The sequence below is a fragment of the Hypanus sabinus genome, chromosome 2 (assembly GCF_030144855.1).
Source record: "Hypanus sabinus isolate sHypSab1 chromosome 2, sHypSab1.hap1, whole genome shotgun sequence".
Lineage (NCBI taxonomy): Eukaryota > Metazoa > Chordata > Chondrichthyes > Myliobatiformes > Dasyatidae > Hypanus > Hypanus sabinus.
The window spans coordinates 136,717,536-136,734,708 of record NC_082707.1 but is presented as its reverse complement, the minus strand read 5'-3'; the positions used below and the strand labels follow the sequence as shown (position 1 = coordinate 136,734,708).

General features: G+C 37.7%; 2 protein-coding genes across 3 annotated transcripts in view; one reads left to right on the top strand and one right to left on the bottom strand.

The window, feature by feature from the left end:
• fmn1 (formin 1) overlaps positions 1-17,173 on the bottom strand; it is a 279,413-nt gene that overhangs the window by 140,711 nt on the left and 121,529 nt on the right. For both annotated transcript variants that reach the window (XM_059955635.1, XM_059955642.1), the window contains 2 exons: positions 14,553-14,640; positions 9,594-9,655 (listed from right to left, as the gene is read on the bottom strand). In XM_059955635.1, coding sequence (XP_059811618.1) covers positions 9,594-9,655; positions 14,553-14,640 — 150 coding nt within the window. The remainder of the gene's footprint in view (positions 1-9,593; positions 9,656-14,552; positions 14,641-17,173) is intronic.
• LOC132390627 (MAGUK p55 subfamily member 2-like) lies at positions 5,286-8,443 on the top strand. Its single transcript, XM_059963225.1, has 2 exons — positions 5,286-6,113; positions 8,258-8,443. Exons 1-2 carry the CDS (start codon positions 5,286-5,288, stop codon positions 8,441-8,443), a joined length of 1,014 nt encoding a protein of 337 aa, XP_059819208.1.

Below are 17,173 nucleotides of genomic sequence, written 5' to 3'. Positions count from 1 at the left end.
AATAAAAAATTGCATCTATTCTGTTCAATAAAAGCTAGATTTCTTTAGAATTATGAACAATTCTTCAATGGAAAACAGAACTTATAATGCACATGACAAGCATCAGCTTTAGATGATAGGTTATCAACCTTGATGCATTAAATCTGTAACTTCACAAATGCTCAGTATTTCCAGCATTTTGTTTTATTGTTTGAAGTACAATTTTCAAGATAAGTTAAACTGAGGTATATTTAAAAGATTACTCAGAGTAAAGTCAAGAGGATCTGCCATATACTGCCCAATAATTAACTCTCAATAAAGCAAATTAGAAAGACTCATCTGAAATATTAAATAAACTAATTTATCTTGTAAGTAGTTACCGTATACAGTGGGGCCAATACTTGCCCTCCCTTGGACAAAACTTTGTACTTCAGAACTTCTCAATTATACAAATAGATAAAACATATTTCTGCAGTTGAACAAATGCAGGAACTTATCAAATGCTATTTGCATATATCTCTTGTATTTAATTTATATTCTTACTTTGAAGTTATGGCCGTTATAATGGCAGCTTGTTCAGCAGTTTCATACCTTTAAATATCATTAGAAATTGTCTATATACAGTGGATTCCAGTGAATTGGGACACATTGGGACCCATACATTTTGGCCCAATTAAGCAGCTGCCCCAAATAGCCAAAGGTTGATAGAAGTAGTTAAAAAGGAGTAAAAAAGACAAACTACTATCTAACCGAGTAGCAAATTAAGTAGTTAAATAAAATACAGAACAAATTAGAACTACCAAGTTCTAATACTACCAAGTACTATAAAACTGTGTATTACTTCCTAATGGTTTTCAGCAGAGGAATTCAGCGTACACTGCCATGTTCTTTTGATTGACTGTAAATGAACAAAATCAGTGCAGACATCTTGTGTACAGCATACAATGCTATTGACAATTGTATTTTCCATATCTTCATTTTCATTGTAACATTCAAAGTGAATTATTGATCCCTTCAGGTTCTTCGCAGTTCCCAACCTGAAGTAGTTAAATCATTTTATTTTCACTCCTGGTCACTTCTGGCATCTTGAAGCCTGAATGCTTGAAATCGCAGTGAGAAAAACATTTCTGAATTGTCTGACTGCTTATTTACCATTAACTATCAGTGACAAAAATCCCTGCTTTTTGAACACAAGCATAGGCAATTGATGCTATTTAAAAACTGTTCAATCTAAGCACGGTGTAGTGTCTAATAGCCTCACGAGTGCATGCATATAATGCTAGTTAGAAACTGCTTGGCAATTAAGTGGCATAGTGTCCCAAATAAACAAAACGAATCTGGCTATTTTCAAGAAGAGTTTTGGTTTTCTTAAGAGTTGGCCCAAATAAGCGGTTGCTCTGATTAACCAATCACCAGAATCCACTGTATACTTTATTGTATTCATATATAACCAATACTTTGGTTTTCATCCAAAAGCAACAAATAACTGGAAGTATATGTAATTGTTCAGCTGCCGCTTACAAGTAAGTTGGATTGCTGCTGAATTTAGTATCTTATTTTTCATCAGCTTAGAACAATAAAGAGTTTGTCCTACTTGAGTCCTCAGTTGCCACTTTATTACGTACACCTGGATACCTGCTTGTTAATGCAAATATTTAATCAGCCAATAATGTGGCAGCAACTCAATGTATAAAAACAGGCAGATGTGGTCAAGCGGTTCAGTTGTTAATCAAACTAAATATCCAAACGGGGAAGAAATGTGATCTAAATGACTTTGAATGTGGAATGATTGTTGGTGCCACATCGGGTCATTTGAAGATGTCAGAAACTGCTAATCTCCTGGGATTTTCATGCACAACAGACTCCAGAGTTCAGAAAGAATGGTGTGAAAAACAAAAAAACATCCAGTAAGTGGCAGTTCTGCAGCAAAAATGAGAGGTCAGAGGAAAATGGCCAGACTGGTTCAAGCTGACAGGAAGTTAACAGTAACTGAAATATCCACACTTTATAACGGTGGTGAATATCTCTGAATGTAGAACATGTCAAACCTTGAAGTACATGGGCTACAGCAGCAGACAACCATGAACATACACTCAGTGGCCACGTTATTAGGTTCTTCAGGTATCTAATAAAGTGGCCACTGAGTATATACAACGACTTTGACAGAAGACTGAGATCTGAGTGTTGAACAAATACAGTAGAGCTTACAAAAAGCCTGGGAAAGCCGAAGATTTCGGCAGCAGCCTGCTGCTTGTCAGCGTCAGTTGCAGATATTTTCCAAGCGCAAGCTAATTAAGACATATCATAATAGATGATTCATGGCAGATTTTGTGTCACTTCTGAAGAATATCTTCCAGTGGAAAGACATGCAGAAGCAGCCAAAAAACTAAAACTGAGGACAGGAAGGAGACAGAAATCCCAAAATTTTAATCCAGAATTTGGATGAAAGGAGCAGATAGCTTGGAAAAGAAGCTCATGCATGGAAATAGTGCTGTGCTGATTTTTTCTTCGTATTAGTGCAGATTATTGCCAGAAAAAGTTTAATGACCTGACATGGCAGAAAGAGCGGCAGACTGGCCACTGGCCATCTTTTTTGTTTGCATCATTGATACCAACATATGAATAACACACATAAAGGATAGCAAAAACCCAGTTGTTACAGGATAAATTTATGGACAATTATACAAACATAGTTGGTCAGAAATGACATGCCAGACTTGAGGCAGGGTCCAGAATGGGTTGGGAGCCATATACAACTAGCTATAGAAAGTCAGTGGATCTATAAAGGCTGAGATTAAGTGATATATTTCTCAAAATCAGCAATGGCTATGCAGTAATTACTATCCATCTGGCTCACAAATGTCCTAAACAAGTTCTGCCCTATATGTGACTCCAGACACACATCATGTATTTGACTTTTAAATGCACTAGCAAACCACTTGTTTGTATCCTTAACCAGAAAACTCAAACAGAGAAAGAATAAAACTGGACAGACTATCTTAGGGGCAATAAACTGTCCAGTTTTGACCCTGTAAAGCCCATATCACAAATGTCTAAAATCCGAGATTTGTTTCAAAGTTAACTAACCGTCAACAGATTTCTAGATGTTAATGGAATCAAGGCTACAATGATGGTGCTGATGAATGGCAGATCAGGCTCAAGGGGCAGAAGGCCTACTTGTGTTCCTGCTTATGTTCATACTGCTATGACAAGTGCAAGGGAATCTTGGCACTGGCTCCAGAAACCATGAACTCTCAAAGTATTAGATCAATATGGGCAAGAAATTCTACTTATTACCATATCTTGCCCTACCTCAGCTAATGAATTAATAAAACCAGAAGATACAGGAGCAGAATTAGGCCATTCAGCTCATCACATCTGCTCTGCCATTCTATCATGGCTGATCCTGGATCCCACTCAACTCCATACACTTGCCTTCTCACCATATTCTTTGATGCCTAGACTGATCAGGAAATGATTAACCTGCCTTAAGTATACCCACAGACTTGCCTCCACCGCAGTTTCTGGTAGAGCATTCCACAGGCTTACTACTCTCTAGCAAAAAAAATTCCTCCTTACTTCCGTTCTAAAAGGTTGCCCCTCAATTTTGAGGCTGTACCCTCTAGTTCTGAATACCCCCACAATAGGAAACATCCTCTACATATCCACCCTATCTCATCCTTTCAACATTTGGTAGGTATCAATGAGATCCCCCTGCATTCTTCTAAATTCCAGTGAGTACAGGTCCAAAGCTGCAAAATGCTCCTCATATGTTAACCCCTTTATCCCTGGAATCATCATCGTGAACCTCCTCTGGACTCTCTCCAATGCCAACACATCTTTTCTGACAAATGGGACCCAAAACTATTGACAATACTCCAAGTGTGGCCAGACTAGTGTCTTATAATGGTTCAGCATTATCTCTTTGCTTTTATATTCTATTCCCTTTGAAATAAATGCCAACATTGCATTTGCCTTCTTTATCACAGACACAACCTGTAAATTAACTTTCTGGGAGTCTTGCTCAAGGACTCCTAAGTCCTTCTGCACTTCTGATATTTGAACCTTCTTATTTAGATAGTAGTCCAAATGCATTATCATACATTTCCCGACACAGTATTTCACCTGCCACTTTTTTGCCCATTCTTCCAATTTGTCTAAGTCCTGCTGCAATTGCATTGCTTCCTCAGCACTACCTACCCCTCCACCTATCTTTGTATCATCCACAAACTTTGCCACAAGGCTATCAATTCCATTATCAAATCACTGACAAATAAGAAAAGTAGTGTTCCTAATACTGACCCTCAGGGAACACCAGTAGCCACTGGCAGCCAGCCAGAAAAGGCTCCTTTTATTCCCACTCGCTGCCTCCTGCCTGTCAGCCATTCCCCTACTCTATTCATGCCAGTATCTTTCTTGTAACATCATAGGATTTTATCTTATTAGAAGCCTCAAGGGGCAGAAGGTCTATTTGTGTTCATACTATGACAAGTGCACCTTATCAAATGCCTTGTGAAAATCCAAGTAAATGACATATAACCATATAACAATCACAGCACAGAAACAGGCCATCTTGGCCCTCCTAGTCCGTGCCGAACCCTTAATCTCACCTAGTCCCACCTACCTGCACTCAGCCCATAACCCTCCACTCCTTCCCTGTCCATATACCTATCCAATTTTACCTTAAATGACACAACTGAACTGGCCTCTACTACTTCTACAGGAAGCTCATTCCACACAGCTATCACTCTTGGAGTAAAGAAATACCCCCTCGTGTTTCCCTTAAACTTCTGCCCCCTAACTCTCAAATCATGTCCTCTAGTTTGAGTCTCCCCTACTCTCAATGGAAACAGCCTGTTCACGTCAACTCTATCTATCCCTCTCAAAATTTTAAATACCTCGATCAAATCCCCCCTCAACCTTCTACGCTCCAATGAATAGAGACCTAACTTGTTCAACCTTTCTCTGTAACTTAATTGCTGAAACCCAGGTAACATCCTAGTAAATCGTCTCTGCACTCTCTCTAATTTATTGATAACTTTCCTATAATTCGGTGACCAGAACTGCACACAATATTCCAAATTTGGCCTTACCAACGCCTTGTACAACTTTAGCATTACATCCCAACTTCTGTACTCAAAGACACTAAAATTCCAGCTGAACTAACCTAGATTGTGAAACTTCAGGAAGAAATTTGCTTGACAAGCTTTATATTCATTGCATTTCTTCAGAAGAATATTAAGTGGCAAAGGATGTATATCAAGCAGATTGTAATTGACCTGTAGGATGACAGAACATTGTAGGCTATGCAGCAGGTCTTGGACAACTTGAATGACTTACCAAACTCTACTGGAGCCAAGGATCTTGATTTACTGTTCCTAAGAGGAATCATGGAGAGCCCAATTGTTCGGTCACTTGCTAAGGCGCATGAGAAACTGGAAGACACTAAGCTGGAAGCTGTGCATGATAATAACTTGGAGTTGGTGAAGGAGATCATTAATGATATCACTCCAATTGCCAAGGAGAATGATACTGCAGCAGAACTCAGTCATATTCTCCAAGAACCACATTTTCAGTCTCTGTTGGAAGCTCATGATTCTGTCGCCTCCAAAAACTATGAAACTCCACCCCCAAGTCCAGAGTCTTATATGGACTCTACGTTCAACAATCAGCCTGTCCCACCTGATGCAGTCCGAATGGTGGGGATTCGCAAAGTCAAGGGTGAACATTTGGGTGTAACATTCAGGGTTGAAAACAGTGAACTTGTGATTGCGCGAATTCTTCATGGAGGCATGATTGACCAACAAGGTCTGCTACATGTGGGGGACATCATCAAGGAAGTGAATGGAAAAGAGGTTGGGAATGATCCAAAGGTCTTGCAGGAAATGCTCCAGAATGCCAGTGGAAGTGTCATCCTTAAGAACCTACCTAGCTATCAGGAACCACATCCTCCACGCCAGGTATTTGTGAAGCGCCACTTTGAGTATGATCCTGTCAATGATAATCTGACATCTACTACCTCTCCTTTGTCCACCCTGCTTGTTACTTCCTTGAAGAACTCTAAAAGATTTGTCAGCAAGATTTCACTTCACAGAAACCATGCTGCCTTTAATTTATTCAACATTAGTCTCCAAGTACCTCGAAACCTCATCCTTGATAGTAGACTCCAGCACTTTCTCAACCACTGACGTTGGGCTAACTGGCCGTAATTTTCCTTTCCTTTGTCTCCCTTCCTTTTCAAAGAGTGGAGTGACATTTGCAATTTCCCAATCCTTCGGAACCATGCCAGAATCAAGTGATTCTTGAAAGATCATGACTAATGGATCTGTTATCTCTTCAGCAACCTCTCTCAGGACACTGGGATGTAGTTCATCTGGTCCAGGTGACTTATCCACCTTAAGACCTTTGACTTTGCCTCACACTTTTTCCTTTGTAAAAGCAATGGCACTCACTGCTGCTCTCTGACACTCACAAACCTCTGGCACACTGCTGGCGCCTTCCACAGAGAAGACTGATGCAAAGTACCCATTGTTCATCAGCAATTTATTTTCCCTTCTTATAACTTTTTTAGTTGTCATTTGTTGGACTTTGAAAGCTTCTCCATCATCTCTCAGAGGGGGAGAGGGAAAGGGAGGGAGAGAGGGAGGCACAGAGAGAGATACATTCATATATATATAAGAGAGAGGGTGGGAGAGAGGGGGAGGGGAGAGATGGGGAAGGGGGAGAGAGATGGGGGGAGAGAGAGAGAGAGAGAGGAGGGGGAGATGGAGTGGAGAGATGGGGAGAGAGAGGGGGAGAGGGAGAGGGAGGGGGAAGAGGGAGAAGGGGAGAGGGAGAAGGGGAGAGGGAGAGAGGGAGAAGGGGAGAAAAAGGAAAAAATGTTAGGATGTTCCAGTATGTTTAGCACACTGGTATCTATTCATAACATGGAAGATTGCTCAAACCTGTATTGTTCTCAAGAAGCTTGGCCTTATTCTGCACAATACAACCCTCTTATCCTCTATTAATCATGCTAAACATTTACACCTACTCTATGTATTGCAATTACTCATTTTGGCTATTCCAGCAAAACTTCTACTGGCAAGAGCAGTAGGTACAACAGAATCCCATTGCTTGTAGGATTTCTCCCTTGTTTTGTATGTTTTGTATCATCCTAAATTTTGTTTAATTCATTTTTCAAGATTTTATTTTTTGGAAAAGGTGGCATTTATCCTTATACTGAATGGCTTGTTAAGCTTTTTCTGAGGACATTTAGGAATTAATCACATGGGTATTAACCAATTTTTGGGGGCAAAGATTGATTAGACTAGATGGCAGATCTCATCCCCCGAATAACAGTAATAGGTTTTTACAGCAATCTGGAGTTTTTGCAATGTCTTTATCAAGACCTTTAACAAGACCATTGATTTTAAATTACTAACTGCAATATTTTAATGTAGGTCTCTGGAATTAGAAACAAATTTTGGAAATATATTGACAGTCCTTCCTCGTTATGGATTGCATTCTGGATATCACTTCCCAAAAGCCTTGTGGGAGTGCCTTCATGACAGAATTGAGATAGTTTTACCGCTAAACTTTCCAAGGGCAATTAGCTTTGGGCAATGTGCTGGCCTTACTAGAGATGTTCGGATCCTAGAAAAATAAAGAAAGTTTAAACCAAATTGGTAGATGCAGATATGATGACAATAATACTGACGATGGGTAGAAGTATGAAGACATTTCATTTTGGCAAATGTAGATAATGAGAATAAGGATGATCATGACCAAGTCACAAGAGTTGCTAGTAAAATCCACTAACTTGGTGCTTTCCTCAATTTACCTCAATACTTTTCTTGCATTCGCAGGTACTTAAATTTGTGGAAATGGAAATTTAAGTTAAGATGTAGCAATCAATAAAGAGAAAAAAGACAGGGTAAAATGGGGTAAAGTGTGATGGATGAAAATGTGTCCTTGAAGGCTTTAGGAAAACCTTTGGAGTTTATGCGATTTAGACTTTAGCAAGACTCATCTGAGGAGAAGAAGTTTTTGAAACATCACACATTTGAGGCAAGTCTCTGTGAAATTGCTGCACCTATTATGAGCAACATTATTTACAATTTTAAAGCACTGGAGGTATGCGATGCTGTTCTGGAAGTCCTTTACTTCAGGAGTGATCCAGGATCATTGGACGCCTCTTTCTCCATAGAAATGCAGATTGCCTACTTTAAAACAGCAAAGGTTGTCAAGAATCCTCTCTGCAGACCTTTGGGTATTTTGAGCTGTCTCTTAATGCTTTTAGAAACCAGCAGAAGCTATTACATCTTCTATCCTGCTGTACAATGAACAGAAGAATTTGATTGGAATCAACCAGCTTAAGGATTCGGTTTCCGAAACATATCCCAGGCAAAAGATTATCCTTTCCAAGAAGGAAGGCAAGGTCAAACTTATCAAGAAGAAGACTTCTGCAAGAGGGCGGCCAGCATAGGCATTCAAGTTCTGTGCAGAATAACTCAGCTAGAGACTTCCCAGATCACAGCCTGCCTCACAAAAAGCATTAGGATCAGAGATCAATGTGTTCTTTTACACAACTTGTGTGAAGAATGAAATGAAGAAAAATAGAATGGGTAATGCAGTATAGGCAGTTGCAATAATTATTACATGTTTCTGCCCTCATGAACAATTTGAAAATGTTAATGGTCCAAATAAAGAAGATTGAAGGTGTGAGATTCTGTGATGCATGAAGGTCTAAGAAAATAGTTATGGTAGAGGAATGGGAGAAATGACTACAGAACCAAAGGGAAATATATACTATAAAGGGATATTTCATTCTATTTTGATTTTCAATGTTTCTTGCACCTATCATTAAGTAGTCTTCCTGATGAGTACCCACACATAATGCACTCCATGTTCATAAACTTTCCAAGGGGCTATAGCCATTTCAATTCCATCCATAATAACTGATGCTTCCAATGGCATTCCTTTTGCCTCAGATATCCATTATGTCTACATATTGAGCTTTAGCTCATCCTTATATATGTTATTGTATGTTAGATATTAGTTGTGCACATATTGCACAAAAGCAAAGGCATATTTTTCTTATATGTGGCTGGTGTAATACTTAAAATCATGCACAAGGTTGGCATGCAAGTTGACAGTTATTTTACAGCCAATTCTATTAAATAGAATGACAATTAAGCAGAATACCATGACTAACATAATCAAATTGGTGACTGAATGTCATAATACCTTCTGGTCAATAGAGCAACCACTGAGCAAAGTCATTATAGGTGTAAATTAAACACACCAGAAATGTCAAAACACCTCATTTCACTGAACTTGAAAAGCGAAATTTCCATTTTATTGCCAATAACACAATGATGAAAATTTGGCTCCAAAAACAAGATGCACTAACTTTTTTTTAAACTAAAATTCTGAAGTTCATGGATAACATGCATTTAACAGCAAGTAGAATCGTCATTACCTTGCCTTTATTGAATGAAATGCAATTGAAAATTATACTGTATTCACCATCAAGCCAAAACTAATACTAATATACCACGTAGATTCAATTATTTTCTGCATTACATTTTCAAAGACTATAATGTATTGATTATTTTAATGGCATCAGTACTTACATTGTCGTACAAGGCCTGAAGGGTCTCCAAATCCACTACTGAGTTGTCCAGATTTAAAATAGCTGAAATTATATGTTACATATAGTGCATTAAATCAGATTTATTGGCAATGCTGAACCTACTGTCAAATTGCACTAGTACTGCATCCTGAATAGAATCCTACATACAGTACATCTCTTATAAACAAGAAAATGAACATTTCACTATTTTAATGTCAAAGGATATAGCTCACGGAATGCACCAACATTTTAAAAGACTGTTTCTGATATATTAGAACTGAAATACGGTTAAAGTAATATATTTCACTTAAATGTCATTGTATATTGTTTTGGACTAATCTTCCAAGCCATGGAAACTAACATTAAGAGCTATCCCTGGCACTGAAAATGTTATATGGTTTACAAGAAAAATTACTATGTTGCTTCCCCAAAATGCAGCCTGATAGTTTTCTAAAGGATCACAAATTCTTACCAGTGATCTAAACACATATTGTCTGCTCAAATTTTCCACTTTATTGAAACTTTGAGATAAACAGAAAGGAAGCAGACACATGCTGTGAAGAGCTGGTAATTTTATTGGATTCTTATAACTAGAAAAACTGTTACTCAGCCAAGTCTGGCTTTTGAAATCTATTTTGAGGTAAATTAAGGCAACATTTTCCTGTGGCACTATGGTGTCCGCTCACAAAAGCAAGAATTTATATACAGAAAGATCATTAGTGTAGCATTGTACCCATTTGGTTATAATAACCGTCACTGACGACAAAAAACAGATCAGCATTGTGCACTTAACAAACTAGCAGGCACACACATTAAAACACTTTCAAACTAAATTCATGTACTGTGACACATAAAATGAATGGAGTATTTGGAATCCACATGTTCTTGGTTTGGTTGTATTAATTTACCAATTGTGTGAGCTTATGCTATCCTGAACCTGAAGACAAACTTAATTATTTTTGAATGACATTTAGCCTAGCACATCCATAAAAGCTCATATGTCATTCTGCTGTATTCAACATAGATTCTCATGGAAATTTCATTAAGGATGTTTTCCACAGGTAGCCACAGAAAAGCAGCACTTCTTTTGTTTATTATTCCTTCCAGTATTTAGCAAGTCAAATCTGATTTTCTCCCCTTTGTCAGGTCATTCTATACTGATTTAAAGACCTTGAAAAAATAATTTTAACTGCACAAACATCACTCATCTCAGACTTTCTGGGACCAGTCAAATGTAGCTTACATTAGTCTAGCTGGAAGGTTTCCTGAAGGATTATGCTTCTTGTGGAAAAAGAGGAAAGCAAAATTAGATTTTATTTGTAAAGTTTAGCAGAGACTGTCACCAAGGCAGTTCACCAGAGGAATATGAGCACAGTGATAAAAATCCCTCTCGGCTTAACTTTGTGACCTATCTGTTGTGCCAGTCTTTAACAGACATGTCAACTATCCACAGAGCACTCCCTGGAGGATGCCTCCGGTCTGACTGACTTTCTGTCATACCACAATAACTGTGTGATTTATGATGCAGAGAATTGTGATAGGATTGACATGCAGTTGAGAGACTAGCAGAGCCCTTATGCCCCAAAAATTCATGAGCAAAATTGTTCTGGCACCAGTTCTGGCCTAGGTTCATAAGACAAAATCCCTTGATCTTTGAGACAGATTCAAAAGAACACATGTTACATGTTATTCAGAATGAAGAAATATTTTTTAAACTTCTAGATTTGCTCAGCTTTAGGTTAGCAAGTCTAATCTAACACAATGGTTTGAGACCTAAAATGCAAACTAGCACAAGGACATTTTTAAAATTAACTATTTAGATTGTACCAAGTGTGCAATCACCACAGCTGCTCCAAACATAATAAACATATCTTGTGTTTCTGCTGAATTCAAAACAATCCTCTCTCAAGAGCATTTGACAACATGGGCTAAGTTGACACAGAAGTTAGAGCAGCTTGTTTCAATAGTTAATATAGGGTTAGGAAAGAAGGAACATTCACCTATCCTGGTGGGATCAATTACACATTAGAAATATGGTCTTCTTTTCACTCATACCAAACAGGGTATTTGGCTTGATTTTTTTAAAGTATTTTTAATATTTTGCTTTTCTCCATCACAATTATCTAGTCTTTTGAATAGTTTAGCAAAAATGAGAATATTTTGATATCTGGTAATTCATTGGGAGATAACAAATACTAATGGTTAATGGAACTTTTAGAGCTGTGGGATTTTCCACAGCACTTAAAACAGGTTTAATGTTTTTTGTGGACTGTGTCAATGATTTTAACTTTAATTAAAACATCTACAAATGATGCTAAAATTGCCAATGTGCTTGACAATGAAGAGAAATGTTACAGGCTATAGGAAGACATCAATATGGAGTTCAGGTGGTCACAGAGTGTGAATTGGAATTCTTTTTGGAGAAGTCCAAATGTACTTGTGGGTGGGGGTGAGAGGTAAGCAAGTCAGGGATTCCCAGGGATACTTTCAGGATCTTGGAATGGATCCTTGAAATAATGGACAGACATATAGAGCATCAGAGATAGATAGTATACTGGTCTTTACAGAGGCATAATAGAAAAATAATTATTATATTAGAACTGTACAAGCAAGAAACTGGGCTGCAACTGGGATAACGTACAGTTCTGGTCATCACCCCACAGGAAATTCTGAGAACAGAAGAGAGGATGCAAGGGAATTTTAAAAAAGATGCTGCCAGCATTACAAAATTCTAGTTATGTTTAGAAAATAGCTGAGTACCAGTTATTTTCTTTGGAAAAATGGAAAGGAGGGAGATTTAATTTGTTACAGACCAAAAGCTGGGAAACAGGATGAACCTGAATGGGTTTTTCTCAGACAGCCTGGAGAGGATGCACAGAATGATGCCTTTTATACCTTCATTTTCAAAACATATTAATGCATATCATCCTTCTCCTTGTATATTTGAGTAGAATAAGAAATATTAATGATTTCATATTAATGCTATCATGAAAAGAGAACACACAGAGAAACATGTTACACACCATGACAGAAATCTGTTCATAAGGAATCTCAGATTGGAGTTAAATCCCTCAGCAATGAATTACAATGTCAGACACTTTAATCGATACAATAGTGCAACACCAATCAGTAATTTCCAAAAGTTTAATTTTATAAATATATTGTTGTGGTGGCAAATGTTGTTAAAATAACTAATCACTTTCTGGATTGGGTAAATCATGCATCAAACTCTGAATATAGTAATGTAATATTTTCTGCAGCTGAACAGGTCCAAACAAAAATTGCTGATGAGCATCTGCTTACGTTAAATTCCAAAACTGAACACAACAATAGTGTAGATACAAATAAAATGAGAAGTAGGGTTAAGTATGTAGGATTTGGATTTTAGACTTCTCCAATTTAAGATTCGCCACAGGATTTTGATGAAGAAAATCCCATTTAGGAAGGCAGAAAAACTGGCATGATTGTTGCATAATTCTTTGTGAAAGCAGGAACACAAACATCATATATACATTATTCACTTGTTTAAAATGATATAAAATGCCAGCTAGACTTTCGAATAGCAGCTCCCCATGTGGCAACAGGGAGGAAATGTACCCCATCTGAAGCCATTCAGAGTGCTAAGTCTGCTCTTCGCTTCAGGGATGTGGTTGGCCAAGAACAACTTGGGAGAGCCGGGCTCGGGCTCATCCCAAAGGCTTCTCAATGGCACAAGGCAACATCGGGGCCGAAGAGATGGCTCATGGTGGAGGAGGTGAGAAATTGATGAAGGTAGAGCTTGGAAATGGCGTATATGGATTTTAGTAAGGCATTTGACAAGCTTCCCCATAGTAGGCACTGTCAGAAAGTCAGGAGGTATGGGATCCAGGGATTCAAAGTTGGCTTGCCCACAGAAGGCAGAGGGTGGTAGTAGACGGAATGTATTTTGCCTTGAGGTTGGTGGCCAATGGTGTTCCGTTGCCATCTGTTGTGCGATCCCTGCTCTTTATGATTTTTATAAGTGACTTAAGAAAAGGAAGTGGAGGTTGGTGGTGTCGTGAATAGTGCAGAAGGTTGTCGTAGGTTACAATAGAATACTAACAGGCTGTAGAGCTGGTCTGAGGAGTGGCTGATGGGGTTCATTCTGAAAAAGTGTGAAGTGATATACGTTGGAAGATCAAACTTGATGACAGAGGATTATTAGTAGTGTGGAGGAACAGGGGGGTCTTGGGGTCCAAGTCCAGAGAACCCTCAAATTTGCAATACAAGTAGATAGGGTGGTCAAGGCAGCAAATGATGTGTTGGCCTTCATTAGTCAGAGGGGTAGAGTTCAAGAGCCATGAGGTAATGTTACAGGTCTATAAAAATCTGGTTAGATCACACTTGGTGTGGTTATGGTATCCCATTGTAAATAGTACATGGAAGCATTAGAAAGAATGCAAAGGAAATCCACCAGAATGCTTTCTGAATTTGAGCAAGTCTTATGATGAAATGTTGAGTGAGCTAGTGTTTTTCTCTTTGGAACAAAGGAAGATATGAGGATACTTGAGAGAGGTGTATAAGGTGGTAAGACATATACACAGTGTGGATAGCCAGCACCCTTTTTTCCCCAAGAATGTTAACGGCTAATACGAAAGGACATACCTTTAAGGTGACTGGAGGAAAGCATAGGGTGGATATTAGAGGTAGGTTTTTACAGAGAGAGTGATAAGTGCATGGAATACACAGCCGGGGTGGTGATTGAGGTACAGTTGATACGCTAGGGACATTTAAGAGACTCTTAGGTATGCGGATGAAATAAAAACGGAGAGCTCTGTGAGAGTGAAGGATTTGATTGATTGATCATGGAGTAAGTTAAGGGTCAGTACAACTTTATAGGCTGAAGGGCTGTACTGTGCTGTAATAATCTATATTCTGTGTTCTACAAGTAAGTAAAAAACTATGGTTATTTGTCTATCTTGCTTGAACATACAAAACATACCTTGATGTATATCCTTCATTTCTAGATGTAGACTTGATATAAGAATTCCAACTGTTTGAGAGCGTTTGCCATCCAGTAACTTTACAATCTATAAATAAAATAAAATTTCATCAATATATAGTTTTTGGCACAGAAGAAATTCAAAGGAGGGAGGCGAGTAAAGCTGATAAGGCAATCACTTGTTACACATTTTCAGTTAACTTCTATGTGATAATGGAGACCAGTCTAGAGAGATATTCTTTCCTTAAAGGGTGTAAGTAAGCAGCAACCTTCAGCATTTGTGGTTGGTTACTGATGGTTCTCATGTATTATCATGTTTATAGAGAGTGAAACACATCAGTGATCTGATATTTGAAATTATATCAATATACAGTTCAATAAAAAAATTAATCGAGATAATCTAATCAGCTTGGATGATTCATCCTAGTACAACAGTGAAAGTGCTAGAAATACACCAATGTCTTTAAAATGAGGAATAAAATAAACTGTAATCCCAATGGAAATTAGTATTTTAAAACACATCTAAGTCATTGTATTTCGAGAAGCATATTTAAAGTTGGATCAGGCCTGAAATTAAATGGTTAACACAAAGGAGGCATCAATGGTGTCCGTGACCCAGAATTAAATCTCATCAAAGAAATAACAACAAATCAGTGTTCTATTATTACATTTTTATTATGGTTAACTTTTTAATGCAATTCATTCACATCATACATGGAGTGAATTCTATACGTACAGCTGTCAAATCTGTTCCATTTCCTTATCATCTTCTGTTTAAAACAAATCACTGTATTAAAACTGTATGGATGCTGAGACAGAAATTGGAAGATTAATATAGGTGGACAATACAAAAAGAGTATCATATTTTTGAGGATGTTTTCATAGGAGGTGAAAAAACTGCAGAATAGAAAGATTTAAAAATAAAATTCCAGCAGGTAACGTATGGTTTGCAGAATGTCTGATGTGGAACTTTATAGAAAGTATAATTCATATGCACAAAATTAAACTTTTTTATGGGGTTTGGAAGCTTGTCAGATAGCAATTATGGGCTAAAGATGACTTACTGAGGTCTCATACAGCAACATATACCATTTCAAGTTATTTTACAGTAAGAATATTTCATTGATAATTGTCATTTCATACATTTTCCATGCTACCAGTGAATACTGTTGCTAAACAATACACCCTATGGAGACAGCTGACTGTAATTTCACATGTTCCATTTTGAACAGTGCAGATATCCCAAAGTTACAGAAAATTTCATGTCTCAGTGAGAGCAAATACTTACAATTTCATTGTTGTTACAACTGGAAAATCTAGGCTAGTCCGATGGGAAATTTTATGCAATCCATGAATTTGTTGGCGATCAACATGACAGAGAAAACCTGCATTAGATCTTGGATCTACTTTTATTGCTGTTGCAACAGAATTGTAAACTGAAAGTGAGAATGAAATAGGCAGTAAATGTCAAGGACAACAAAATCAAGAAAAAGCTTTATTTGGGCATTGGTAATAGATGATCGTGTCCTATACACAGGAAATTATTGCCATTGAGTCAGGAGAAGTTGTTCTGTGGTGAAGAATAGGATAGGAATGGACTGCAGGGGGTGGCATGGTTCGTGAGCAGAGCAAGTTTGGCAAGCTAAGAAATAAACTGCAGGCTAGTTCAGTCAATAATTCTAGCATGAGGGAATGGGCAAGGGAGCCAAAATGAAGGCAGCTTTCATTATTCTGGACACAAAAGGATCCAGTTGCTGGCAGTAACAGGGAAAAGACAGTGAAGAACAGTTTAAGGAGGTAAATAGTTGTAAAAATAAGATGACCTGTGTATCCAAGATGACCTTGAAAAATTGGGTGATTTGGCAGAGATGGTCAATGATAAACTGGCAATGGATGACAAAACCAGTTGTACATGAGATGTGATCACTTCTGTGCTTTACTCACTTGAGGGAATAAAAATGAGGGACAGGAGTGCTATTTACAAAGAGGCATGGAAACAGGCCCTATGGCACAATGAAGTGGCTACTTACTTTGATTTCATTTTATTCTCCCCACATTCCCATAGGGATTCCCCAAGTTCTACTGAGATTGCTACACCTTTACCAATGTTAGACTCACTGCATTTATCTTCTTCTGCCCGTCGAATGATTGCATTTCTAACTCTGATGGCTAGAAGATCTATATTGTTGAATTGGAAGGAAATTAATCCTCCCACTGTATTTAATTGGTTCTCTCAAACTATGTTATGTTTAAATTTAGAAAAAATTAGAAGTGGTGTTTTTGAGACTTCTATTAAATTTGAAATGTTATGGAGACCATTTATTCAACATTTTCATATGATGTAATATGACCCTGTTCCAAGTTCATTTGATTTCCCAGCTTTTAGCTTATGTATGTTGAGAGGACCGGAAGTGATGGCATTGATGAATATTTATTCTTGTGAGATATTATAAACAGCCCCCTTTTTTCTCTCTCTCTTTTTTTTGCTTCTTTTTTCTTCTATATTAGTTATTAGATTAGTAGATTAGCTAGTTTTGCATTATATATATATATATTTTTTATTATTTTTTTTCTTTCTTTTTCTGTTTTTTTATATCATATATTATGAAATATTTAGACTT

Bases quoted from the DNA above. Each gene is read 5' to 3' on its own strand.
- LOC132390627 (XM_059963225.1), top strand. From the start codon at position 5,286: ATGCAGCAGGTCTTGGACAACTTGAATGACTTACCAAACTCTACTGGA. The intron at 6,114-8,257 runs GTACCTCGAAAC...TAATGCTTTTAG, and splicing joins TATTCAACATTAGTCTCCAA to AAACCAGCAGAAGCTATTAC.